Source organism: Triturus cristatus, chromosome 9, assembly GCF_964204655.1.
Source record: "Triturus cristatus chromosome 9, aTriCri1.1, whole genome shotgun sequence".
Lineage (NCBI taxonomy): Eukaryota > Metazoa > Chordata > Amphibia > Caudata > Salamandridae > Triturus > Triturus cristatus.
In genome coordinates, this window is record NC_140592.1 from 583,453,003 (window position 1) to 583,479,721 (window position 26,719).

Sequence of the window (26,719 nt, forward strand, 5' to 3'; positions counted from 1 at the left end):
GGCCAATCAAACCACATTCAAGACATTTTTTTTTTCTAGTGGGGCACTTTTTAAAATTAGCGAAGTGATTCTTTTTTTTTTTTTTTTTGAAAACCTTTATTGACATTTCAATCAAGAACAAATATGGGCCTACAACCCCCCGGGGCCGGCCGCTAAGCAATCAGAGCAATAACGATCAAATGTAAACACAGGCAGCATTTCGGGGAGCAGAATCCTCATGCTAATACTGTGAACAAGGCAGGTAGGGCAACAGGAGAAAAAGGTTTTCATTTTATAATAGAACAAGACAGAAGGATCAGGTGCCAGACAATTTCCCAACAACGATAACAGGTATGCAGAGTAATAGATGTAAGCAATATACCGCAATCTATTGGATCAATGGCGCAGACACAAAAACGTCGGGATGGGGAAGAATATCATAAACAGTTGCGCCTGCAGTCCCCCGCCCAAACTCCCAGAGAACACCCCGGAAATTGTGGCACACATGGAATGGCAACGAGTCATAACAAAGGAGGCGTATCACACTGATCCCAGAAAAGGAAAAACAAGAAGAATCAGAGAAGAAAAAGGAGGCCATGGAAAAAGAGATGAAAGACTAGAGAATCCCCTCCCCCAACCCCCCACCCTGCACCTCTGCAGATGAGTACGGCTCCCCCCCCCAGCAGTGTGCCTGTCGCCCTGGAACCAGACCCGAAATATAGGAGAATAGGGAAAAAGAAGCAGGAAAAGAACCCCACCAGACGGGGGGGTATAGAAAGTGTTAATAAACTGGAGGAGGGCCTTCAAAACATACCCCCGGCTTCTCCCTCCCGCACGGTAAGTATCCCCCAAAGTGAACAATAAGCAGCACAAAATCGATCGTATCAAAGAAAGAGGGGGAGCATTATGCACCTATTATGCTATTAGCTATTCCAGGGGAGCACGCAACCCCTGAGCCCGCCCATCCACTAGATAACCACCCCTGAAGGATCAGCCTTATCCCTGACCACTCTTTGTAATTCTGCCCATGCCTACCCCTCGACCCAGCACCATAACCGATGTTTCAAGGTAGAGGAGTGTCCAAAAACGACCGAGAAGCGACGCACACAGGTGGGGTGGAAGTCTCTGAGCACAAACACAGTCCGCAGCATGGAGGGACAGGCTTCCCAGTGCTGCCCCAGGATCTGCACAGCACTCAAGGTCCAGGAAGGCAGAAGCAGCCAAAGCTGACAATTGTTGCTGGAATTGTCCCTGGGTCGCCGGAGGCCATGTACGGGACGAGGCCACCACCTCCCACTCAGGTCCAATGCCTCCGGGACAGATCAGGCCCTCAGCTGGCCGAGCACACGGTAGCATACTGTCCGGAGCGTCCAGCTGTGCACTATCCTCGGGGGTGGCCGCCACCGTGTCCTCCTGTGCGCCGTGTGTGTAGTCCCTGTGTACGTGAGGACAGGCGGGCCGCCACTGTCCCAACGCTGACGCCACACCGTCGAGCTTACTCCCCAAGACCCCGACACCATGAACCAAGGAGGAGTGAAGAGCACCAAGGGCCTCGAGGAGGTCGCCGTACACCAGCACAGCTCTCTGCGATCGCTCCGCCACACTCCCAAAAGTCACACACTCACAAACCCGCTGCGACACAGCGGACAGGATGGTAGGCTTCATCGCAACAAGATGGCCGCCAAGTATGCCCGACCCGCACCGGGGCCGGGACCCAGGGACAAGCGCCTCGAGGTCCACGTCGCTGGGGACCGGGTTCCGGGGGCAGGCGAAAAGTTATCCGTTGCGTGGTCACGGGCAACAGTCGTCCCCACCACGGACCAGCTCCCGCGAAAAACCGGGAGCGGCCCGCAAGGATCAGGGCAAGATACGGGCGGCGTCTGGGCAGCTCACCATCAAAGGCAGGGGCAGTCACCGGAGGATCTGAGAATTGCACCCCCAGGCGTGCACTCGGTCCGCTACGCTTGACAGTAGAAACGACCACGACGAAATGTAGGTCAAATTTGGCACCGCTCCGGTGGACCGACTCCCCCCAGTCACCACAGGCCGCTGTTGTCGAACTTCCACCCGGCCACGGCGTCCACTCGAGGTCCCGGCTCCAGGGCCGCAAGGGCCTTTAAGTTCAAATGCACATTTCTCCGGCGATACCGCAGCCAGAGACCTCGGAGTCACACGATCGGGTGCCACTCTCCTTCAGAAACACAACCGCGTAGCACAGGCTGAGGATCTCGTACAGGATATCCGTGCGGGATGCGGAGGTTCACGGAGCCGGGAGTCTACGCTGCCGTCCCGGTCGCCATCTTGGCTCCTCCCCCAGCGAAGTGATTCTTACTTCCACATCTATAACATTTTAAATCTTTGTTAATATTTTCCCTGTTGTTAGAAGTAGGAGAAGCGACAACCTTAGTTTTATTTTTAGAATTCATTATGCTGACAATAGGTTTGTCAATTTCCTTAGGTGTTTCAGAAATGGCTTTGGCACATTTGTTAGTAATTTCTACTTTTTTAACTAAGGCTACAACATCCGATAATGCAGCTTCCCCATGTATCCAAAGGCTTTCTTGAACATGTTCATTGTTGACATACATTATGATTTTATCACAAATTAGTTCTTCTTCCAGTGGACCAAATCTGCAAGTTAAGGCTAGTTTCTTTAGATCGGAAACAAAGTCTTCAACAGGTTGTTGTTTGCCTTGTTTCCTCCCAAAGAACTAATGGCGGTCAATTGCTATACAAGCGGAAGTAGAATAATATATATCCAAGTCCTCTAGTGCATGAAGAAAAACATTAGAATCATCAGCTGGACGAATTTTTTTACTCATAGAATTGTAGACTTTTAACCCTTGAGGGCCAAGAGAACGAAGCAGAATTTTCTTTTTTCTAACTTGTGATAATTCGTCTTCACCATCTTCTATCTAGAGTATCAATGTAATTTAGGAAATACTCTCACCATTCTAACCATTTAATGTGAGGATCTCCTGTGGTGGAAATAAATGACAGTCAAGGAGTTAATGAAATGGTAAGTAAGAAAGGGTAAACGTAGTATAAGTGGTGTGCTTGTCACCGTGAGTAGTAAGCACAACAATATGAATGGTGTGCCTGTCACCGTGAAGAACAGGCAAAAATATGAATTAACAGTTGAGTAAATAAGTGTTCCTATCACCGTAGGCAGTATGTAGGTGAGTACTGTAATAAATGGTGTGCCTGTCACCATAGAGGGCAGGCAAGAGGTGATAGGAGCTTGTTGATTAAAAATACTTGTCACACAAGAATGGTAAAATATAAACAGTACCTCGAAAGTGGTGACCTCTGTGTCGTGATTTTTGTAGAAAAGCAAAAAAAACTTGGAGATATTCCTGTAAGGTGGTGTGCCTATCACCGATGAGGATAGGCGAGCAGGAGATCTTCAATTATCAGCTCCGACACATGAATGCTACTAACGTCCAGGAACGGTTGTGGGCATATGGTGAATTTATTTATTTATTTGAAAGTTTTATATAGTGTGAACTTGACCCAGGCGGGTATCAGAGCGCTTTACAATTTGGATAGGTAATACAAGAGTATACATAGTACAAGATAGTCGTGCAACAAAGTTAAGGTATGTGGGATAAAGACCATGGGGAAAAATATTCAACAATCTTCGCTACTTAAATAACCATGGTAGGCGAATGCTGGGATTCAAAGGTATCCAGCAATCTCATTGTCAGTCAAAGGTGTCCAGCAATCTCATTGTCAATCAGGTGGCTATCAATGAGCAGTGGGCCAGAGCTGTTTTAAGGCAGGACCTTAACCATTAGGATTTTTTTTTACTTCCTTTTTGAAGGTAGTCGTGGAGGAAATATGTTGGACTTCCAGAGGTAGAGAGTTCCAGAACTTTGGGGCAGCGCCTGAGAAGGCTCTGTGACACGTTCTCATTTTGTGGAAGATCTGTGGTTTTAATAGCCATGAACTTGCACTTCTTGACTGTCTGCAACCTCCAGATAGTTCTAGTTTTTGAGCCAGATATGTGGGAGTCTTAAGATGTAGGGCTTTGTGAGTCATGCAGGCAATATTTATCTGTATTCTAGCCTCATATGGCAGCCAGTTTAGGGAGTTGAGTGATTGGGAGATGTGCTCATTTCTTTTTGAACCAGTGAGCAGTCTAGCTGCTGCATTAATGGACGATTCAATGCCGGCCCAGGGAAGCCCATCCTATGTTTAAGGCTGGATAAGAGATTGTCGTGGTTAACAGTGTCAAAGCCTGATGAAAGGTCAAGGAGAATCAGGAGGCATGCTTTGTTGTGGTCTAGCATTATCAAGATGTCATCCATAATGTAAGTGAGAGCAGATTCTGTGCTGTGGCCTCTTCGAAATCTGGATTGATGTTGGTCCAGAAGTTGGAAATACTCCATGCGTGCACAAAGATGCATCTGCATGCATTTTTCCAGCAGTTAAGTTGGAACAATGGGACATTTTGCAAAAGTGGGCCATAGGAGAAAGATTAATACTGACTCTGTGGTGAAAATTCTCTCTAAACAAATATGATCTTCTGATTGTGAAACTAGAGATATAAAAACTGTGTCTTATGTATTGAGTCTGATATTCTAACATTAGAGGATAATACAAGGTCCAAACATGTTTTCTCTGTCACTTTGGGGTGTGTCAACATAGAGACTGTTGCAGACTTTGGATCTCCATACAAAAGTATGTGCTATGGGATGGAAAATTCAAAGAGGTTTTGGGAGATAAACTGTTTCCCTCAGATATTAGACCAGACAGCTTCACAGGAGAGCCATTCCTATGGAAAGGTATAGTGTAGTTAAGTTTGAATTTAAAGGTAGGGAAGCCATAGGGCACTTATACGTGACAGTAAAAGGTCAGTTAGTCTAAGGGTGAAAAAAAATCAAAAGGAAATTGGGTATTATTTTAGATCACAATAGCCAAAAACAAGTTCTGGTACTTGAGGATAAGGGTTTATTTGCGCAATAGATGAAGAATCAATTTCCAAAGGTATTCTCAGGGTACGTCAGTGAGTTAAAAGGGTTTCAGCATAAAATTAGATTGAAGGAACATACACCTGTGTCACACACAGATAGGAACTTTAATTTTGCATAAAAGATGAAGTCAGGCAGGATCTGGACAACTTAGAAAGGAAAGGGATTATAGAAAAGATTGAGGCGAGTCAATGGATAGCACCTTTGGTGGTTGTTCGTGAGGCGAATGAAAGGGTGAGGCTATGTATTGACTTAAGAAGCCTCAACCAGAACATCATTGTTGATAAATTTCCCCTTCCAACAATAAGTGAAATGCTGGGAATGACGAAGGGTGCAAGATGGTTTATGTCACATGACCTGGCATCGGCTTAGCACCAAATTCCACTGCATCACAGTAGCAAACACTTGAGAGCGTTTATATAGCTTTTTGTTAGCATGCATACAAACGGATTCCGATTGGGCTTGTACCTGCAGCTGTGGTTTTTAAATGCTTAATGTTCCAACTATTCAAAGATCATCCTGGGGTTATGTCTTTCAAGACAAATATTGATTATGGAGAAAAACAAAGCAGAACATGACCAACGATTGAGAGGTGGGTGGAATTGCCTTAACAATGGGTTGAGGGTTGAATTATCCAAATTTTGTTTTGCAGCTAAACCTATTGTGTATCTGGGGCATGAGATCCCATAATGAGATATACTCCCAAAAAACAGAATGTGTTGAGGCAATTCAGAATGCCCCTTCACCGGCCACAAAGGATGAAGTAAGATCCTTCTTATGGTTGGCTGAGTTTTATACAAAATATGTGAAGTATGTTGCAGAACAAAACATACAACATTTAGCAACTGATTAAAAAAAACAAGTACATTAGAGTGGAACACCAGGTTGCAAGCATGTCTTGAAAGCATCAAAAAATATATTTGTACAGCTTTACCATTGCAAAGTTTTGACCCAAGAGCTACAATCATTGTGATGATGGATGCTAGTGGGTGGGGTTTGGGTGTAGTCCTTTCTCTAATCGGGGAGGATAACCAGGAGTATACCATTTCTTGTGCTTCACGCTCCCTTACTTTGGCAGAGGAAAAATTCTCAACTATTGAAAGGGAAATGTTGGTTTGTGAATTGGAAATAAAAAGTATAGGCGGTACATGTAGGGCTCGAGTTTCTTAGTCCGTATGGATCACATGCCACTAGCTAAAATTCTTATGACAGAAGGCATGGAAGAACCTACACCCAGAATAGGCAGATTTTCTCTAAGGCTGTAAGATTATACATACAAAGTACAGCATCTTCCTGATTCAAAAAACAGAGTAGCTGATTACTTAAATAGAGCTCCATTAGAAGTATGGAGTGCTGTGGATGATTAGTGGGGAGATGTGCTGTTGCAGATGCTGAGGAAAACAAAACTGACATGATAACCAAGGAACAATGGCTGGAAAGTTATGCGGCTGATATAACCTTGAATCACATTAAGTAATTCATGTTTAATGGTTGGCCAGAGACAAAATTGTTGGAGGAGAACATAAGACCTTTTTGGGAGATTCGGAATGATTTGTCCTGGGAAGATGATGGATTTCTTCTAAAAGAAGTGAAGGTTGTTCCAAGTGCAATATAAGGAGTAGGTTCTTGGAAATATCTCACAAGGGGAATTTGGGCACTGTAAAAAGTAAGAGAATGGTCAAGGTGAATTATTGGTGGACAGGGTTAGGCAAATATATGGAAAACATAGTGCAAGAGTATGTGGAATGAATGAATGCAGACTAAGGTTTGAAGAACTTCAGACCACCTCAGTCCCCGTGTCCAAACAGTCAATGGTAAACCTCAAATATAGATATTTTGGGACCTGTATTGGTTTGCTCTGGTGTGGGGAAGTGCATCATTATGTTAGTTGACTTATTCTCCAAGTGCCCTGAAATAAAAGTAAGGGGGAATGTTTATTCTTTTGATATTGTCAAAAGTTTTAGACAAGTCGTTACAGTATTGAGTGATAATGGTCCTCAATTTATTTCTAAGACATTCCAGGGATTCTTATAGAGGCATAGTATCAGTTGGAAATATACGTCATTGTATCATCCAGCTAGTAATTGTTCAGTGGAGTGTTTTAATAGATTGCTTGTTAAAAATATACAAGTGGCTGCTAAACATCAGAAAGATTGGAGACTGGAAATTAAAAAGTTGATGTGGGCCTACCAACTCACACCTACAGTTGCAGGATTCCCTCCTTTTAACATTTTGAGAGGGAGAGACCCGTTGACTAAAGATAATCATGCTTAGATAAAAGAAGAAAGAAAGAGCCGTTATTGTGGCAAAAAGTGAGAGAGAACATTAATAAAGCACAGAATATTTGCAAGACTCAGTAGGACAGTAAACATAGTGTGAAAGACTTTAACTTGGATGTGGGTGACTGCGTGAAAGTAAAACATCAAAATCAAATGCTGAAAGGTGAGACTAGATTTATTGGGCCATTCAGAGTGGGGGAGGTCTATAATAACTCAGCCAAGTTAAATGATGGGAAAGTGTGGCACTGTAGCAAGTTAGGTAAATGTGGAGAAAACGCTGCAAGTAACGCAAGTGTGGTAATGAGAGTTAAGGAGGTTAAAAAAATAATCAATTTTGGTGGATGGATGATGAGTTTGAGAGGGACATAGAGTGTGAGAATGGGAGGAATATCCCAAAGACTGAAGAAAGAGTATCCAGATCTGGACATTTGCTACAACAGCCTAAAAGGTGGGAACAGTATGCTGTGAGGTACAACTGTTCTTAAAAACTGCACACTGTTCTGAGGTGTTCAATTATATTGTAATTGGTTAAGATGTATAATGAGCTATTGTTTTGGCATAACAGTTTTATATGTTAAATGTTAGGTTAAAATATATTTTATTTTGAGTTATTCATTTAAAAGGGGGAGATGTATTGTGTTCTATGTCATCGCATGTTGTGTCCAGAATGCGATGACAGGGTATTGGAATGCAGGGGGGAGAAGAAATGTAGGAGCCGTTGGTGGCAGTTAAATGGGCAGCTGCCAGTGCAATCTTGTTCTGAATCCATAAACTGCTACTAAAACACAGAAGAAGTTGGTGTTCAATGCGAGTCAACATTACACAACCTTCAGGTAGGTTGGAGGAGCATATGTAACTGTAAACGATTTCTGGGCTACATTCTTACACTCCAGAAACAATTGAGAGCTAGACCCCAACAAATGTTTACTGTCTAAGTGCCTGTGTTGTACCTCTGCCCACACTATCTTACTTGGTGTGAGTTTCAGCCTTTTGTTCAGTTTTGACTATATTCACAGCAGTATATACTCTGTTCTTGCTGTGTTGCCTGTACAGATCTACTGCTCTTAGGTGAAGCCATGGGGTGTAAGTTCTGCTTGTAGTCAAACAGAAAATGAGCTCCCGAGCCATGTTCTTCAGTGACAGTCAACCTTTTGTGTAAAAAATCCAAAAGTGTGCCTAACTGAGTCACTTTAAAAAAATGACTATCCTTTGACATGTTCAATGAAATTCAGTAGCACGTGTCGACCAAAAAATTATCATACCAAACTCTTTTCATTTTCTTTCATGGACATGTTTTAAAATTAATTTAAGATCTCCTGTCCATTAGATTAATGTGGTTACCAGACGATGTGTCACTTTTAGCAGGGATTGTTGTGCTCTGGATATTATAATTGTAGAATTTCAGAAGTTTCCTCAGCCTCCTTCAGTGAGATCAGCCTGCAACTTTTAACAAAAGTGAAGATATGAAACTCAAAAATGCCTCCCCATGAGCTTACTTCTAGATTTGGAACACATTTTAGACTTGTTTTGGGGATTTCTCGAAAAATGAAGACATTCCCACCTGGTGGAAATTTCTTTATATGGAAAAACAACACGGGGTGAATTAGGACGTATTAGAACATATATATATTTTTTTCCCACCGTGAAATGTTTGTCACCATAGAAGAACCTCTAACACATACCACCATTAAATATGGATGTCAATTCAATTCTAATTTCTTTATTTCGGTCCATGGACCATAAAAGACATTACAAAAGGCCATAAGTATATATAAAAACAAGTTAAAAGCTAAAACCCGTTATAAACTAGATATCAATAATACAATACACAGATAAAAAGACTCAATCAGCATTAAGGCCACCATGAGTTCCTAAAAAGGCCTTACGCGTCCACCACATAGAAGTTAAACAAGCATTTGCAATGCAATAGGTCTCGCATTTACTCGAGTTTAAGCTATTGGCATTATAAATTACAATGTGTTTTATTTATGTTCCAAAACCAAAACATAAATAAAAGGCATTGTCATTTACAATGCCAACAGCTCAAACTCACGTAAATGCGAGACCTGTTGCATTGCAAATGCTTGTTGCTTTATTTCCTTCTAACAAAAGCGTTGTACTGTTTCCAACCACATAACAGGTCGTGGTTGGGGACAAGGGGGATGGAAAAAAGATAGAGGAAGGAGAGCGTGACAGCTGGACAAGGAGGGCGTAATGAACAATGAAGAAAACACGATGGTGGGCAACTGATAGTTTATGAGGAAATATTGCACGAATCTGTCTTTGATGAACATATAAGTATATTTTTCTCCCATTCAACAACATGTGCTCTCCACCGCCCCTCCCCAGTCTCCTCATGTAGAGGATGTTGTTGGGCATTTTAGTTTGTAGGCAAAAGTGTTTTGATAGTTAGGCTGCTGGAGTGCACGACGACAAATACTTTCTCGATAGCCTTGCGACTGACACTCTAATAGGGATGACGGACTTTCTGCCAAGCAACTAAAACGTGTAAAAATAATCCATAGCTGTTGCAAGTTACTTCTGTTGCGGCCAGAGAGATGCTAACTTGTTACTGAGCATGGCCTCGTGACTGAGAAACGTGTTAGTATTTCCCAGCAAAGAAAGCTTCCAGGCAAAGGGTCTTGTTTACATTGTCTCCAGTACGTGTATGCCGGCGGGATGCTTGACATGCCTGAGTCATGCTAAAGACAGAACAAAATAAAGCGGGATTCCCTTAAAAACACAATTGCGGCAATTAATGACTCAACCCCTGACAAGACAATAAACGCTAATCCTCTCCCAATTGGCGTCCTGGAGCTCATTACTTCCACGACTGCGCCTGTAAGTGCTGGTCGTTGAACGGTGCATCGGGTTACATTGTAACAAATTCACGGAAGAGGCACGTACCTGTTGGACTCCGGCAATTGTGTTGTAGGAATGCAGAACCAGCAGCAACGGAGCATGGACGTTTTTTCCTTTGAAAAGTCCAGGAGCTGGCAATAAACAACAAGCTGTCGCCATTGTGAGGGAAGTGGGATAAGGGAGGGGGTGGCAAATGGTGAGCTCATTTCGCGGCCGCTTTGATGTTCTCATCAAAGCGGCCGTGAAATGAGCTTTTGTAAACGGGGGATTTGAAAGTGCAAACTAGTGCTTTCAGGCTGCCAAATGGTGCGCGCGCCCGACGCACATGCACTGTATTTGGAGGCCTGAAAAGCACTGTTTGCACTTCCAGATCCCCCTTTTACAAAAGCTCTCGCGAGAGCAGCGCTAAAGCGCTGTCTCAGCGAGACCTAAAAACACGATGCAGGATATACTATTGGCATCTGGGTGTTAAAGTTCAGGAGTCTAAATGCTTCTTCACAGCGCCTCGTGCCTGGGTTCTCGCACAATTGTATCAACCACCTTTGCCTTATTTTGTTATAACCAGGACAAAAGAAAAACACATGTAGGTCGGTCTCTTCTACACTACTGCATGCTGGACACCGCAGATCAGAGCGGCCAGCCCATTTATTAATAAATGCACGCAGAGGGAGAGAACCGTACCAAAACTGTAAGTAAAGTTTCTTGGCTAATGCCGGTTTTATCTCATTTAGACATGGCTCCAAACTATAGATATCCTTTACTTTCAGGAAATTAACCGTAAGGGAACCAGTGGCTGTACTTCCATGAAGTTGTGTAAGTTTACCCCCTCAGTAACTACTAACTAGTTGTTTACGGGATATTGCAGTACAAGCCGCCTCTGGGTTTTTCCACAGGCTCTCCCTTCCTATGTTGTGAAAACCTTCCTTAATGTATGCGAACCATGCCAGCTTGCACATACCTGGGAGTCTCAATACCTCCTTTAGCTCCATCCTACACTCAGTCACTTCAGGGGTCACCCATAATCGCTGTCAGAATGTTAGGGGTCTACAACCAGCTTCTTCTGCAATTGGTCTCATCCCTAGGTCCAAGCGCAGTGGCGTAAACGGAGAACTCACTGGAAGGCTAAATAACTGTCTGAAAAAGATGTTCTCAGTCTTGATAATGGTTTTTAGAGAGCGATGCCCCCAAAGTTCTGCCCCATACAAGGCAGCACCCCTTAATTGGTTTATATAAATCTCTACCACTGGTCATACGGGCTTTTGAAAAGAATTTCTAAATAACTTGGCCAGCCCACCTGTGGTCTGGGCTAGCGTAAGACTTGATTCATCCATTTGTGGCCCCCAGTCCATTTATTCTGTTAGGGTTAGTCCTAGATAGTCAAAAAGAGACACCCTCTCAAGTTGCATGCCATTCATACAGGGATTAGAACGGGTCGAACTGGCAGGGTTGAACACCATATATTTTGTCTTTTGTACAACTCTACAAATCCAGCAAGGATTCTCTAGAAACCCATTGGTGGCTTAGAGAGCAGAAGGGTGTCATCCGCATAAAGAGTACCTCTGGGCACCAAATCAAAGGCACTTTTTAAATCCACAAAGACCACGTAGAGCCTACCTCCCTCCAAATACACTTTTTTCCAATATAGGAGCTGTTGCCTAAATATCTGGTCGATAGTGGGTGTCTTTTTTTCTGAAGCCAGCTTGGAGTAGGCGCATGACTTTGTGTTCAGCCAGCCAGGTCTGAAAGCAATCCAGCCAAACTCGAGCAAAATGCTTTAGGGTAACATCAATCAAACTGATTGGCCTATAGTTGGTGGGCAATAGATGGGACCCTTTTTTATGCACAGGGAGTGTCTTGGCTCCAACCAAAGTAGCGGGAAGTGCCATCCCTTGTAATATGGCATTAAAAAACACCCACAAATATGGCCCCCAAATTTTGGGCTCAGCACAGAAGAGATCCCCGAGTATCTTATCCAGTCCTGGAACTTTATTGGGGGCTATTTGGTTTATGGCACTGATAACTTCAGTCACTGTCAACTCAGGGGTTTTTATGTGGGAGTTTTGGAATGGCTTGCCCTTGAGGGTCGTTTGGCTCTGATTTACAGGATTATTATGTGTGGTCCAGCAACTAGAGGTGGGACCATGGTGTGCATTTACCTAATACTTGTATGTTCACCCCATAGATCGCATCACTCGGACTGGTTGTGCATAATGAATTCTATGATGACCTTCGAATCACGATTGATTCTGTGTTTTGATTAAGGTGAGTTTTGTCACCCGCACCTCAGCACTAACTTGCGTGCCATGGCTGATATCCTATATGGAACGCACCCTGATTTACACTTTTCTTATACCTAGGCTGTCATCCTCAAAATCCCCTCCCAGCCTTGTCCTGATGAAGACCCGCCTTGACTTCTTAATTAAGACTTGATAGGGTTGAAACGTCGATGATCCAACTTGGTCCAGATTAATCAAGTCTCTGGGTGCAAGTGATTGAATAATTTGTATAATCACCAGAGTCATTGTTTTGTTGTAATATTCTGGCCTTAACTATTCTCTTCCCTTGTATATACTGTATTTAGAATCACCTTGCACATAATATATGCACTATGTTTCACCACTAAGCAGAAATGTCACTTTAGTACACATCACCTTAGACTTCACTTTGTCTTGACAGCCTTGTCTACAAACTTTTGAGTATACATAAATGCCTTAATATATATAAAATATCAGAATACGCATCAATTTGTGCCAGTGTTCTTTGCTATGTGTTCCATTGTCTCTGATTGTCTCTAAATGTTTCTAAAAAACTACGGATAACATTTATGAAGATTGTATAAGAAATATTACATAAAGAAATAGTGCGTATGCCCGACAGAACCATTGTTTTTGTTAGTATATTGGGCTCTACAGCAGATTTACCATTTTTACTGCCTATGGCGACAATACTCAAGAAGGCTTTCACATCCTTGGCAACTAGAGCCTGTTTCAAGGAAGCCCATTGGTCTGTTTCCCATGTTTTCTTTGCAGGTGTAATGCTATCTTTGTAGGAGACCCTTGCTATTTTGATTCTATTCTTCGATATTATGGCCTCTATCAGAACCCTCTTTGCCTCCCGACAGCTGCCATCAAACCAAGACCGCTTTACCTTTGCTCCCCTACCCCTGTGTGCCCATAGGCCAAAACGTATCCACTAGAATAGCTGTCAATGTCTCATGCATTTTGGCAACTTCTGCAAGGGATGTAATACTACCATCTGCAGACGAAAGCTTTTCTAAGTCCAAGAGAGTCGGTATAATAGATTTGTATAGGTAAGCCAGACTTTTGGATGACTGTTCAATCCACGTCCGCCTAACTTTCCTCCTATCATTGGTGATTGTTAGTCTAGCATCGGCTTGGTTGGAGGAGTCAAGATTATTGCCAATGGCAGGCAGCTGCAACTCCAAAATCAAAGCATTGTGATCGCTATCGTATTGTGGCAAAACAATGAAATCAACAACCCTTCCCCAAATCCTGGTTTCCACCAGGATATAATCTAGGATGGAGGAATGGCCGACCCTATTAAAGGTTTGATTCCTAGGAGAATCAGATTTGGTTCAGCCGTTACAAGCTCTCAAGGAGTGATTCAAAATAGGTGATTTAATCTGAAGTACTAATGGTGTCCATGCCTTGATTGGAGGAATGTTGGGCTCAGAAATAGCCCAAAGCACGTCTTCAACAGAGGGTAGTGTACAATTACAATCATTCAGGGGCTCAAACTGGCAGTTAAGATCTTCCCCTATGACTACCCAGGTGTTTTTAGGAAGCCTGGGAATAAGACGTTCTAATTGGTCTAGGGTCAAAGATTCTTGGTTGTACTTCACAGGCCTGGAGTAGACATTAACCAAAACTATTTTAAAATGTCATGGAAAGGTAAGCAAAATGCACAGGATGTCATCAGAATATGACTCCAGTTGTGTGGTCATACTACCCAGATGGGACCCTACCTAGGTGCATAGCCCCCGAGATGGTCTTCCCTTACCACTAGAGGAGGCAGCTATTCTGTGTGCTGCGAACCCCATATGCAACGCCTCTTCCATTGACTAGGTTTCCTGGAACATGCAAATGTCAAACGAGTCTACAAAGTCCCCCCAATCAGAACAACTTAATTTACTTTTAAGGCCTGCGACATTCAAGTACAATGTCTTCAGCTTGTTCAAACCATGTTGTCCAGCTGCGTTACTAACCAGGGTATCAGGCTTTGATGGTGATTCTCTCCCAATCTGATCACTGTGGCTAATTCCCAGGAAGCTAGTTGAAGCTCCTTCTTTTTGCATCTGTCCAGTTTCAAAGCTTGGGGCTTCTGGTGTACCTAGAGTATTGGTCTGTACACAAGAGTTCATGGAACTAAAATAAGCCCCCTCTTGTAACACCATATTTAAATCAGAACTATGAGCTCCTTGTAGACCTAGTATATTAATGTGAATATGGGAATCAGTGGGACTAAGATGTATGTTCCTAAGGTTATATTTGGTGTACAGACTCGTGGACATGGACCTTTCCATTATAACACGACTGTCCCTGTCACTTGCAGTCTTTCTTATTTGCGCCATCTTATTTTCCAACCCAGTCCCTTGCAAGATACCCGTTTTGTTCACCACAGTATTTCGCATGATCTTCTGCAGTGGAACCCTTCGATGGTCAATCACCTGGTCGTAGTTTGGTTTTAATACAAGTCAATCTACCTCTTCCAGGACCCCAAATCTGTTTGTCACAGGCAGATTAAGTAATAATGGTCTTGGTTGTTGGTACCACTGTCCTATTGGGATTACCTTTGCTGCCAACCATCCTGTATTGAACCATTGCCCCCCCTGGATTGGGCCATCTGACTTGGAATGTAAAAATAGGTGAGTAGGAGCAACCTTATTGACATGCCTATGTCCTAGATGAAATGATTCAACTGCAATAGATGCTGAACCATCTTTGGGCTTTTAAAATTAATTACAACACAATTCCCACATAGATCTTTTGTTCAGTTGCCCATCCAACTAACCCTGCGGGTCATGAGGATTTCACCTGCATTGGTATAGGAAAAATGGCGATACCTTACCAGCCAATTTCAGGCATTTGTTTTTAAGCTCTAACTGGGTTTCCCTCTGGCTTGCTTTGGCTTCGGGTACACCTGCTATTACAAAACCATAAGGGGATGAGGCAGGAGGGAGGTTTATAGATGGTAAATCATCTTCACGTTCCACACCCTTGCATGTGTTCCCATATCCTACTCTGTCCCCTTTGTTCTAGGACCCCTCTATGTCCATACAGTTCCTCAGTGAACCCTTGGTTTGTGGCACCCGGTCCTCCTGCCTTAGAGCAGTATCTGTGTTAGCTTCGGTCAGGGACGTGGTCAATTTTCTTCCCGGGATTCCTTAGATTTTTCCATATTCTGTACAGGACCATTGTCTATATGAAAAGAGGGAACAAATTCACTTGCTCTGACCCGGACTTGCCTTTCATTGGTGTTTCCATATCTGTTATCCCACCTACTAACCGGCTTATCAAGTTGGGCTACCAGGGGGGCAAATTCATCTCTCACAATGGATCTAATCTGAGCCTGAGAGTCCTCCGTCAGGGTAGCCAGAGGGCGGGAAAGCAGCATCCAATTGTGGGCTTTGTCCAGGGGCAGGTTACTCAGCGGATCTAAACTAACAGATCCCCCATCGTTGAGTTTTTTTCCGCTTTACCCCAACCCTTGTAACTTGTTTTGGTTTACTAGATTTTACTGAACTCTTGTCCTTGCCCCTCTTCCTCAAGGATAATTTAGTTGTGTTTCCCACTTCGATATCTGATGCTTGCAAAGACAAACAGGAGTTCTTTCCAAGTCACTACTAGCTAAGAGTGGGTCCAAGTCAATCGGTGTACATCAGAGGTCTGAGGTTAACGACAACCGCCTTTCTGTAAGTTCTATCTCCGTGGCAATCACCCCATTAGCCCTCTGGAGCATCCAATCAATTGAAGTTTGCGTCAAGGGTGGGTGTATTAACTAGGGCTGTGCCTTCTGTTTGTCATGATTAGATTGTTTCCCCATTTTCAGACAATTGTGAGAAGTACAATGTGACCCCTACTCCTGTGTCCACCACAGCCAGCAAATCTTTTAAACTTATCCTTAGGTAGATGCCCCTGGTAATGGCAGAAAGACAATACAGGAATAGGGGGTGGGGACTACATAAAACACTTACAGCCTGTCTCATCGTCTTCTACCGTCTGTCCACTGCAACCAGATATTATTAGGGTATCACCATAAAGCCTGGAAGGTACTCAAATCTGATTGGAGGACGTACCAAATCCATGCAATTGGCCTTGGGTGGAAGTATAACAAATCCTACTAGCAAAACCAAGAGAGGGGGCCCTGCCCAGCCTCCTCCAGTCTGTGACGGGCTAAGAGGGGGCCATCTTGCTCAGTCTTTGCCCAGGCCAAGACCAGGCATGCCCAGCACGCGTCTCGTGCTGCGGGACGCCTCTCAGTGCTTTATGGTGCTCCGGTGCCTCTGGATTGTCATCACGGCCCCCTCCTCCTAGGCCAGCAGGTAGGACCAGCTGTGCTCAGGAGGCTCCCGCACTGCAGGATGCTTCTCTGTGCTTTATGGCGCTCTGGTGCCTCTGGATTGTCATCACAGCCCCTCCTCTCAGGCCAGCAAGAATAATCAGCTGTGCTCAGGAGGCTCCGGCGCTGCAGGATGCCTCTTGGTGCTTTATGGAGCTCTGGGGTCTCTGGATTGTCGTCATTGTACCCTCCTCCCAGGCCAGCAGGAAAGATCAGCTGTGCTCAGGAGGATGTATTCCCATTCCGTTGTCAGTCGGAAAATGTAGTTAGACTGATCTTAACAGAAGTAAATTTGCATGCTTTTCCAGGGTGAGAGTCTACCTACATATTGTTGGATAATACCCACAAAGCTCTAGATTTGAGAGTGAGCTGCAATTTTCACATCAAGGAATGTCCACAAAGGTTTGAACTTTGAAAATAAACGTGGTTAACATCAGTCAGAACTAGGAATATCAATATGAAAAATAGAAACGTGATTCTTAGAACTTAAGCTAAGGCGTACAATATACTCTAAAAGAATTGAGCCCTCACAGTCTATTGGAAGATAGCTCAATCCTGAGTTTTTACCTTGTCTTCTACCGGTGCGCTTTGAGATTGGAATATCTGGTCTACCGCTGAACTCTTCTCCATGATCCACAAGGGCTTCCTTTATAGCCTGGAATCCACAGAGCATCACCACCTTCTGAGATCCGAAGTACAAGGTGTACACAGGGCCATAGGTCTCCTTGAACTGCAAAGAATCAAGACAGTTACTCGTGCTCCGGGCTGGAATGAAACAACAACTGTACAATGTCTGGAAGCTGTACAACATACCCAACAGCAGAATCACTTTATTGCTTACAATAATAGTTATAGTAAAAAAAATCCTCCAGACATTTGGGGAATGTTTCATATATTTTTCACAGGATATGAGACTTTGGGCATCATTTATAGTATGACTCATTGTTCAGTAGATCAGAGGAGGCCCTAGCCCCCGCCACCATTGCGAACCACCACCCATCATATGCCTCTGACTACAGTGCATCCCCAGGTGTGGCGAGTGTTGTCTTCTTGCATGTGGGGGCAATTGGTAGTTTTTACTGCCAATCTGGAACTTGCCTTGCATGGAGTACCCGTGCAATGAAATCCAATGATATTAGCCCTACCCTAAACTGGGTGGAGCAAGAGCCACTCTGACCTTGCGACATGTAAAGTCAAGGGTGTCAGTCAGGACTGCCAGGTGAGGCTCCCCCACCCCTGGACACCATGTAGTTGTCAGGCTCTAAATGAGGCATGGGAATCACGAGTCTGTGGAACAGATCAATCAATCAATCAATCAAGACATTTATATAGCGCACTACTCACCCGGAGGGTCTCAAGGCGCTTGGGGAGGGAGGGGGGGTCCGTTACTGCTCGAACAGCCACGTCTTGAGCTGCTTCCTGAAGGCGAGGTGGTCTTGGGTCAGGCGGAGGTCGGTTGGGAGGGAGTTCCAAGTCTTGGCGGCCAGGTAGGAGAAGGACCTTCCTCCTGTGGTGGCTCTTCGGACGCGGGGGACGGCGGCGAGGGCGTGGCTGGTGGATCGAAGCTGACGAGTGGGAGTGTAGAAGTTGAGGCGGCTGTTGAGGTATCTTGGGCCTTGGTTGTGTAAGGCTTTGTGTGCGTGGGTGAGGAGTCGGAACGTGATTCTCTTGCTGATGGGGAGCCAGTGCAGGTCTCTCAGGTGTCCGGAGATGTGGCTGTGTCGGGGGATGTCGAGGATGAGTCTTGCAGAGGCGTTCTGGATCCGCTGGAGTCTCTTCTGGAGCTTGGCAGTGGTTCCGGCGTAGAGGGCGTTGCCGTAGCCCAGTTGGCTGGTGACGAGGGCCTGGGTGACCGTCTTCCTGGTCCAAGGTCCAAGGAGGAGTCCAAGATGAAGCCCAGGTTGCGTGCGTGGTCTGTTGGCTTGGTGCGCTGCCCAGGGCGGGTGGCCACCAGGAGTCGTCTCAGGCGGAGGGTGAGGAGCCCAGGATGAGAACTTCCGTCTTGTCTGCATTCAGTTTCAGGCGGCTGTTCATCATCCACTCGGCTACCTCTTTCATCCCTTCGTGTAGGTTGGCTCTGGCGGTGGCGGGGTCGTTGGTGAGGGAGAGGATCAGCTGGGTGTCGTCGGCGTAGGAGATGATGTTGAGGTTGTGTTGGCGTGCGATGGCCGCAAGGGGGCTCATGTAGGCATTGAAGAGGGTGGGGCTGAGCGAGGAGCCTTGAGGAACGCCGCAGATGACTTCGGTGGCTTCTGATCTGAACGGGGGTAGGCGGACTCTGTGTCCTTCCGGTGAGGAAGGAGATGATCCATTCTAGTGCCTTCTCCCGGATTCCGACGTTGCTGAGGCGCTGCACTAGGGTGCGGTGGCAGACAGTGTCGAACGCTGCGGAGAGGTCCAGGAGGATGAGGGCCGCTGTTTCTCCGTTGTCGAGCAGGGCTCGGATGTCGTCAGTGGCTGCGATGAGGGCGGTCTCGGTGCTGTGGTTGGCTCGGAAGCCAGACTGCGAGAGGTCGAGGGATCCGTTAGTTTCGAGAAAGGCGGCCAGCTGCTTGTTGACGGTCTTCTCGATGACTTTGGAAACGAGAGGAGCGAGATGGGACGGTAGTTTTTGAGTTCGGTGGGGTCCGCTGATGGTTTCTTCAGTAGAGCGCTGAGTTCGGCGTGCTTCCAGTTCTCCGGGAAGGTGGCGGTATCAAAGGAGGTGTTGATGATGTCCCGCAACTGGGGTGCGATGACGGCGTCGGCTTTCTTGAAGTCATGGTGCGGGCAGGGGTCGGTTGGAGATCCGGAGTGGATGGAGTTCATCGTACGGATGGTGTCTTCGGTGGTGATCGGGGTCCAGGCGCGGACGGTGGTGGTGGGGGGCATTGGTGCGGTCGTGGGGTGCGTCGGTTGTGTGCTGAAGCTGTCGTGTATGTCTGCGATCTTGTTGTGGAAGTAGGAGGCGAGGGAGTTGCAGAGGTCTTGAGATGGGGTGATGTCGTTGATTCCGGCGTTGGGGTTGGAGAGCTCTTTGACGATGTTGAAGAGTTCCTTGCTGTTGTGTGCGTTGTTGTCCAGTCGTGCCTTGAATGCAGTTTTCTTGGTGACGTGGATCAGTTGGTGGTGTTTTCGGGTGGCGAGCTTGAGGGTGGTCATGTTGACTGGTGTCGGGTCTCTGCGCCATGCTTTCTCGAGGGCTCGGCAGTTCTTCTTGGAGCTCTTGAGTTCGTTGGTGAACCAGGATGCTCTCCTGCTGCCGGGTCTGCTAGGCGGGGTCCTAAGTGGGGCGAGGTCGTCTGCGCAGTTGCTGATCCACTTCATGAGGTTGATGGCGGCCTGGCTGGGGTTCGCTGAGCTGGGGGGTGGGTCCTGGCCCAGGGATGCGGCGAGCTGGTCGGCTGTGATCTTCTTGCAGCTTCTGCGTGCAGCCTGTTGCTGTTGGTGGTGGATCGTGGTTCTTCTGAAGCTGAAGTGGACGCAGCTGTGGTCCGTCCAGTGAAGTCCGGTGGCGTGGCTGAAGGAGATGTCCTTGCTGGATGAGAAGATGGCGTCGAGTGTGTGTCCCGCGTAGTGGGTGGGAGTGGTCACCAGCTGCTGGAGTCCATGGTTGGCGAGGTTGTCCAGCAGGGTGGTGGTATTGCGGTCGTTGTTGTTCTCCAGGTGGAAGTTGAGGTCCCCGAGGAGGATGTAGTCAGCGGAGGGGAGAGCGTGTGGGCTGATGAAGTCGGCGATGTCTTCGCTGAATTGTGTGCGTGGTCCCGGTGGTCTGTAGATGAGGGTGCCTCTGAGGGTGGTCTTGGGGTCGGTGTGGATCTGGAAGTGCAGGTGTTCGGCGGTTGTGAGGGTGTCGTCGGTGTTGGTCGAGATGCGGATGGTGTTCTTGTGTACGATGGCGATGCCTCCTCCCGTCTGGTTGGCGCGGTCCCTCCGGGTGATCTTGTATCCGTCCGGGATGGCGATGGCGATGTCGGGCGCTGAGGAGGCGTTCATCCAGGTTTCTGTGAGGAAGGCGACGTCTGGAGATGACGAGTCGAGGAGGTTCCAGAGTTCGATGGCGTGTCTGTGGACGGAGCGGGTGTTGAGCAGGATGCACTTCAGGTGGTTGCTGTTGGTGCTTGGCTTGGCGGGTGCGGGTGGGTTGCAGGTCCGGCTGCAGGTGAACTTGCAGGAGTGGCAGCTGAAAGGTCCGTGGGTGCGTCTCGGTGTGGCTCGGTAGCATCCCGGGTTTCGTCCGGTATTGAGTGCGTTGATTTCGGTGGAGTTGTAGGTCCTGCAGGGGCCAGGGGTCCGGGCGCTGGGCGCGGGCCAGGCGCGGACGCGCGCAGACGGGCTCACCTTTGGCGCGCCTTCAGCGCACAATCGGCGCGCCCGCTGCGCGTGAACGCTGCGCGTACGCGCGGTCGCCATTTATGGCGAAGTGGGAGGGAGGGAGGATCAGCTGGGAGGCGGGAACGGGGAGGGCACAGAAGGCAAAGGGGGCGTGGCTGCAAGCACGGCGGCGGGAAGCGGGGAGCAGGGCGGGGGGCACAGGGGGCACCAGGAGGGAACAGTACAGTCAAGGGGCGAAATAAAACACAGGGAACAGTACAAAATGTGGGAAAATCAAACAACAATGTACAAACCAGAGCAGGCACGCAGCTACAGCGGGGGGGGGCGGAGTCTGTGGGGCGGGCTCAGAGAGGCTGAGGGCAGCAACGGGGGGAGGTAGCATACGCTACAGCTGGTGGCCGTGCGGCGCGGGAGTGTCCTGAGCACAGGTCACACTCACCTGCGCCGCGCGGTCGCCATTTATGGCCAAGTGGGAGGGAGGGAGGATCAGCTGGGAGGCGGGAGCGGGGAGGGCAAAGAAGGCAAAGGGGGCGTAGCCGCAAGCACGGCGGCGGGAAGCGGGGAGCGGGGCGGGGGGCACAGGGGGCACCAGGATGGAACAGTACAGTCAAGGGGCGAAACAAAACACAGGGAACAGTACAAAATGTGGGAAAATCAAACAACAATGTACAAACCAGAGCAGGCACGCAGCTACAGCGGGGGGAGGGAGTCTGCGGGGCGGGCTCAGCGAGGCTGAGGGCAGCAACGGGGGGAGGTAGCACACGCTACAGCTGGTGGCCGTGCGGCGCAGGAGTGTCCGGAGCACAGGTCACACTCACCTGCGCCGCGCGGTCGCCATTTATGGCCAAGTGGGAGGGAGGATCAGCTGGGAGGCGGGAGCGGGGAGGGCACAGAAGGCAAAGGGGGCGTGGCCGCAAGCACGGCGGCGGGAAGCGGGGAGCGGGGCAGGGGGCACAGGGGGCACCAGGAGGGAACAGTACAGTCAAGGGGCAAAACAAAACACAGGGAACAGTACAAAATGTGGGAAAATCAAACAACAATGTACAAACCAGAGCAGGCACGCAGCTACAGCGGGGGGCGGAGTCTGCGGGGCGGGCTCAGCGAGGCTGAGGGCAGCAACGGGGGGAGGTAGCACACGCTACAGCTGGTGGCCGTGCGGCGCGGGAGTGTCCTGAGCACAGAAGCACCGCCAATATATGGCGGTACCCCCAGCCCACGAAACTCTTCACGCCTGCATCAATGCCCTGTGACTAATGCAACAAACTATTTTCTGGGGCCGAAGTTGACCTGGCAGGAATCCCGTTTCTGACACCAGTTTATTTTTCACAGCTGGAGGAGAAAAATCTGATCCACTGAGATGTTAAGTCTTGTGAAAACTCTGCCGTACATCTACTTGGGAGATTTCCGATAAAATAGACAATTTGTAGGGCAGATTTATAGCCAATTAAAAATACTAAATTAGCGCCACTGTGCTTGCACTGCCAATGTACCAGTAATGAGGACGCAATCTAGCCTTACATACAATCTCTGTCCTATTCAGGGATCTGGGTTGAAGATTCTCTGCATGAGAAGGATTATTTTTTAACAAATTCTTGCTGTTTATGCAGAGATTTTTTACAAGAAATCTACCAATATCGTGGCAGATTTTCAGCTGTCACATGGGCATTTTTCTCACAGCTTATTGGCAGAAACAGTAACAGACCTGGCAGATGCCTGACGATTGGCACAGAAATAAAACTGTGATTATATTTGCTCCCAATTTATTTTTTTACAAGTTTTCAGGTACAATCTACTAAAAAATGGTCTCATGTACTAAATTACACTCTATGCCGGGTGTTCTTAGTCCACTACATATACATACTACACAGATACAACAGCAGCGAACTTTGAATTAATAGACATTACTCTGTCAGTGGTGCACAAAGTAGATCCAGGATGGCTGGTCCATTCCAGGACCAAACGTTTTTCTCTGGAGTCCGCTGCCAGCGCTGCCGAATTCCCAGGTTGCTAAATATGGAGGCTGCCTATTTCTATTTCATCCTCATGCCTCCTTCTTCCTTCACCCTACACTTGCTGTCTCTTTATCTCACTCTTGCTGGTTTAGTTTTATCCCTGCTTCCTCCCTTCCTCACTTTTTTCCTCTCTATTCTTTCTCTTTTCTGCCTTTCTCTCACTTTTTCTGAGTCAATGTCTGTTGATGAACAATAAGTCCCAGATAACAAAATCGAGTGCTGGTGCCCAGCAGCTGCAAACACAAGCATTAAGTATGCTCTTCCATCTACTGATTTACTCAACTCTAGTCTTGTAATTTCACTTGTACTAGCTTGACGTCTCCGCACAGGACTCTTGTACCTCAAGAGTATTTCTACAATTTCTTTGCAATCTCCAATTCTGAACATTTGGAGCTATGGTTTTTCACTTGGCTTCTTTACTCGAGGAATTATGCTGCAGACCAAAGGTTTGAAGGAATTAAAATTTCATAGATCCCATCTACTTGAGACTGACACTCCTATGCCCTACTAGCTCTGCCCACATGCCTAGAACTTCGTCGCTTCACATTTCTTGGGCTGTTCTCTTTCTTCCATGGCCATTAAGAGTCATCCACAGTGGTACATGGATATCTTTGAGATACAGCCTTCAGTGGATCATTTGAACTTCCACATAAGGACGTTGAAAAGGTATATCGGTTTGCATACATCCTCAGAACTTGAAAAAGAGCAACCAAATTGTGGAGCAATATCTCTGTCTTAATGTCCCACCAGGAAATACAAACTGATATCGCCCTCTAACTTTAGCAATATACAGGTTGTCTCATTGTTACAATATCTGATCTTCTGTAGTGTAATAAATCTTCTGCATAAATGCAGTCAGACATAAAAACATGAATGACCTCGATCTGCCTTCCTTTACTCACAACAATAATAAATATGGGAGCAGGAGGTTGTTTTGTTTATCTGGTTATCGGGCCTAATATAGATGGACACCTCTCATCCTCCTTCATAGGATTTACCCAATCCCGGATGTAGGAATATGGAGATTCCCAAAGGCGAACAACCATAGAGGATCATGAAGGAAATCCTCAGTGGTAAGCCCAGAAGGACCTCGGCATTCTGCAAATATTCAAGCAAATGACATTTTGATAAAGTGGATCGTCATTCCTGGCACCTTCGTACTACTATTATCGAACCTTGTTTGCCTCTTGTTGCAAGTGTTCGTCATCAGGCCAGTCCAAACTTTTAGGGAACACCATAGAAACACTCAGCGTGCGTCCTGGTTTGAGTAAAGCAAAGTCTAGGCTATACTAGACTTCAGACAGAGGGACATGTCATCACAGTGCCAGGTTACTTAGTAGGACTAAGGATCAGAGGAAATTTCCAAGCATTCCCCCTAATGATGTAAAGGAATGCGCCAGTTCCACAGGAAGCTCCCAAAGAACCCACAACGCAAGGTCGTGAGGCATGGGTCCTGAAGAGGGGTGTTCTTTTAGGACCTAAGACACTCTGCATGTCTTTGTGCATCCTGTCCTGTCTAGAGCTCCTGTTCTCCTAACTGTAGTTGTCCTCACTCATGCAAATCTACTTCAAAACTCACTTACATTTAAACTCTGCCTCAGATCGTACTCTAAAACTCGTTCCACCTGTTAGTACAAGACCTACTACTCTGGGTAGACTGAGAACCCCAAGCCCATTAGGTCTCCAAACAAAATGGTGGTGGTGCTGACCCTATGGAAGGCTGCCACACATCAAGGTTCATGAAACAAGAAAGTTTTAATATGGGAATAAGTGTAAAAACAAGTAAAACAAGGATAGACATGAGCCTGCGTCTGTAACTGAACCCTACTGACAGTGCCTCAATCCGTAGATGATGAGGTCACCAAGTCCTGCCTTTAAAAGCACAGTATGTTTGAACACAAGTGTCTTTGCAATCATTTCATGTTTCACCAGGACTCAGGTTATCGAATCTCTTCCTTAGATTCCTGTGACTCTTTATTACTGTGTTAAGTGCTGGCCTTATATTTTTGCTCTGTATTAAACAGAGGATTACTGGACTTCGAAATATTTTGATCTTTGTCTATATTTTGCTTGACTATGCCAGCTACATTTAGGTAAGACTGGTTTCTTTGTGGGGTTTTGCTATGCACTCCTACTCCTGAAGTCGTTGTTCTTGTCTTTGTTAAGGCACTTTGGACAGTTGTGTAAATCCCTATGGAGAACTCTCTCCTCTTCTGACTAAATGTAGTTGTGATCTCCCCCAATGGTGGAGAAATAGCAGGCCATATGCTTATCATAGCTTACCCGGATCTTTCTCCATTGTCCATCTTTGAGACATTTTGCTTGTTTCAGGTTAATTCCCTGACAATGATGGTAGCTTGGAGGCTCTGTTTCTCCAACTTGCTGGAGAGAACGGAGCCATAGAGGTTTTTTGGATAGAAGCGTTTAAGACCATATTTCAAGGTGAGAAGTAGGTTTATGAAGTCTAGGCACACCAAAGGTTGCCTCAGAGTAAATGTTTTCGAGGTGGGCTGTAGCAAAGATGGCAAGGATGTGATGGCAAAACCATTTCACTGATTTGTAGGACCCAATAGAAACTATATAAGTACCTCTTGAGTACAACCTTCATAGTTAATATTACCAATAACACTTTTAAGAGCCGGATTCGATCAGGAAGACTAATCATAAAGTGCCTTGGTGATCACTGGCTCAAGACATAGGAATGGAAAAAGGCAATGGCCAGCAGCACCACAATGTTGATCTCTGTTTGAGAAAGGGTTATAAAGAGAGGCTAAAAGTGCAGTCCTAGGGGATTTTCATTTCACTACAGATTTCTTACTCTTAGATAATAGTTGTTTAGAAACCATCCATTTTATTAGTACGATTGAGTTCAAATGTGCATCCCCAAGCATGCAGAGTGTTGTTATGATATAGTACCAAATGTTGCAAACGTTTGTGGCAGTATCCTGGTTGGCTTTGTGGACAGTGCAGAGGACCTTGAATTTGTTCTTGGCTTCGTTTGTTACTCCTGGGTTGCTTTCAATTGAGGTTTGTTGTGGTTCTTTTTAGGTAAGGACAAATAGAAAATAGGCCCAGGAAGTAAATTAAAAGTGGCCCCAATTAGTGAATCAGTTAGCTAAAACAAATGATCCACATTTGCAAATCATGACAGTTTTGAACTTGTAAAGACATGCAGTATAGTTGTTTTGCAAAGTATTTGAAACTTCAGGCATTTGTTCCTGCTCAGGCAATGTTTGTGTTAATACCAATTAAGCAACCACAAACCGGTCCCAGCATGCTTGTGTCCAGGGCAAACCTGGCTTGGCAGTTCGGGCTGGACTGTTCCCATGAGACACAGGGCCAAGATTGATTTGCATATGGCTGGGTCTGAACTGGGGTGGCGAAATGAGCTAAAGAATGATGATGAATTAAACCCAGATCTGTGACTGGGGTGTGTGTCTGAAACGTATCAGCGCTCTGTTCATCATCTCTTTGTGTTTGCGTAATATCAATTTAAGGAACAGTAAAAAACACCTCACAGGATCAGACAATAAAACAGGCTCACAGATAGTCAAAACCCAGCAACCACACTGACCTGTTGGACCACCCAAACTAGCACTGGCAGATTGCACTATAGGCAAGTCTCCAGGTGGGTCTAATACTTCTACTCGATTGTCGTCACAGGTCCATATATTTGGACCTACATTAACCACTGGAAAATTGGGCTAACATCTCTCTTGGA

General features: G+C 46.3%; 1 protein-coding gene across 4 annotated transcripts in view; it reads right to left on the minus strand.

Moving 5' to 3' along the window:
- Positions 1 to 26,719, minus strand: part of LOC146798351 (cytochrome P450 2C8-like) — a 489,861-nt gene that overhangs the window by 379,774 nt on the left and 83,368 nt on the right. For all 4 annotated transcript variants that reach the window (XM_085625620.1, XM_085625621.1, XM_085625622.1 and 1 more), the window contains exon 2: positions 17,240 to 17,402. In XM_085625620.1, coding sequence (XP_085481746.1) covers positions 17,240 to 17,402 — 163 coding nt within the window. The remainder of the gene's footprint in view (positions 1 to 17,239; positions 17,403 to 26,719) is intronic.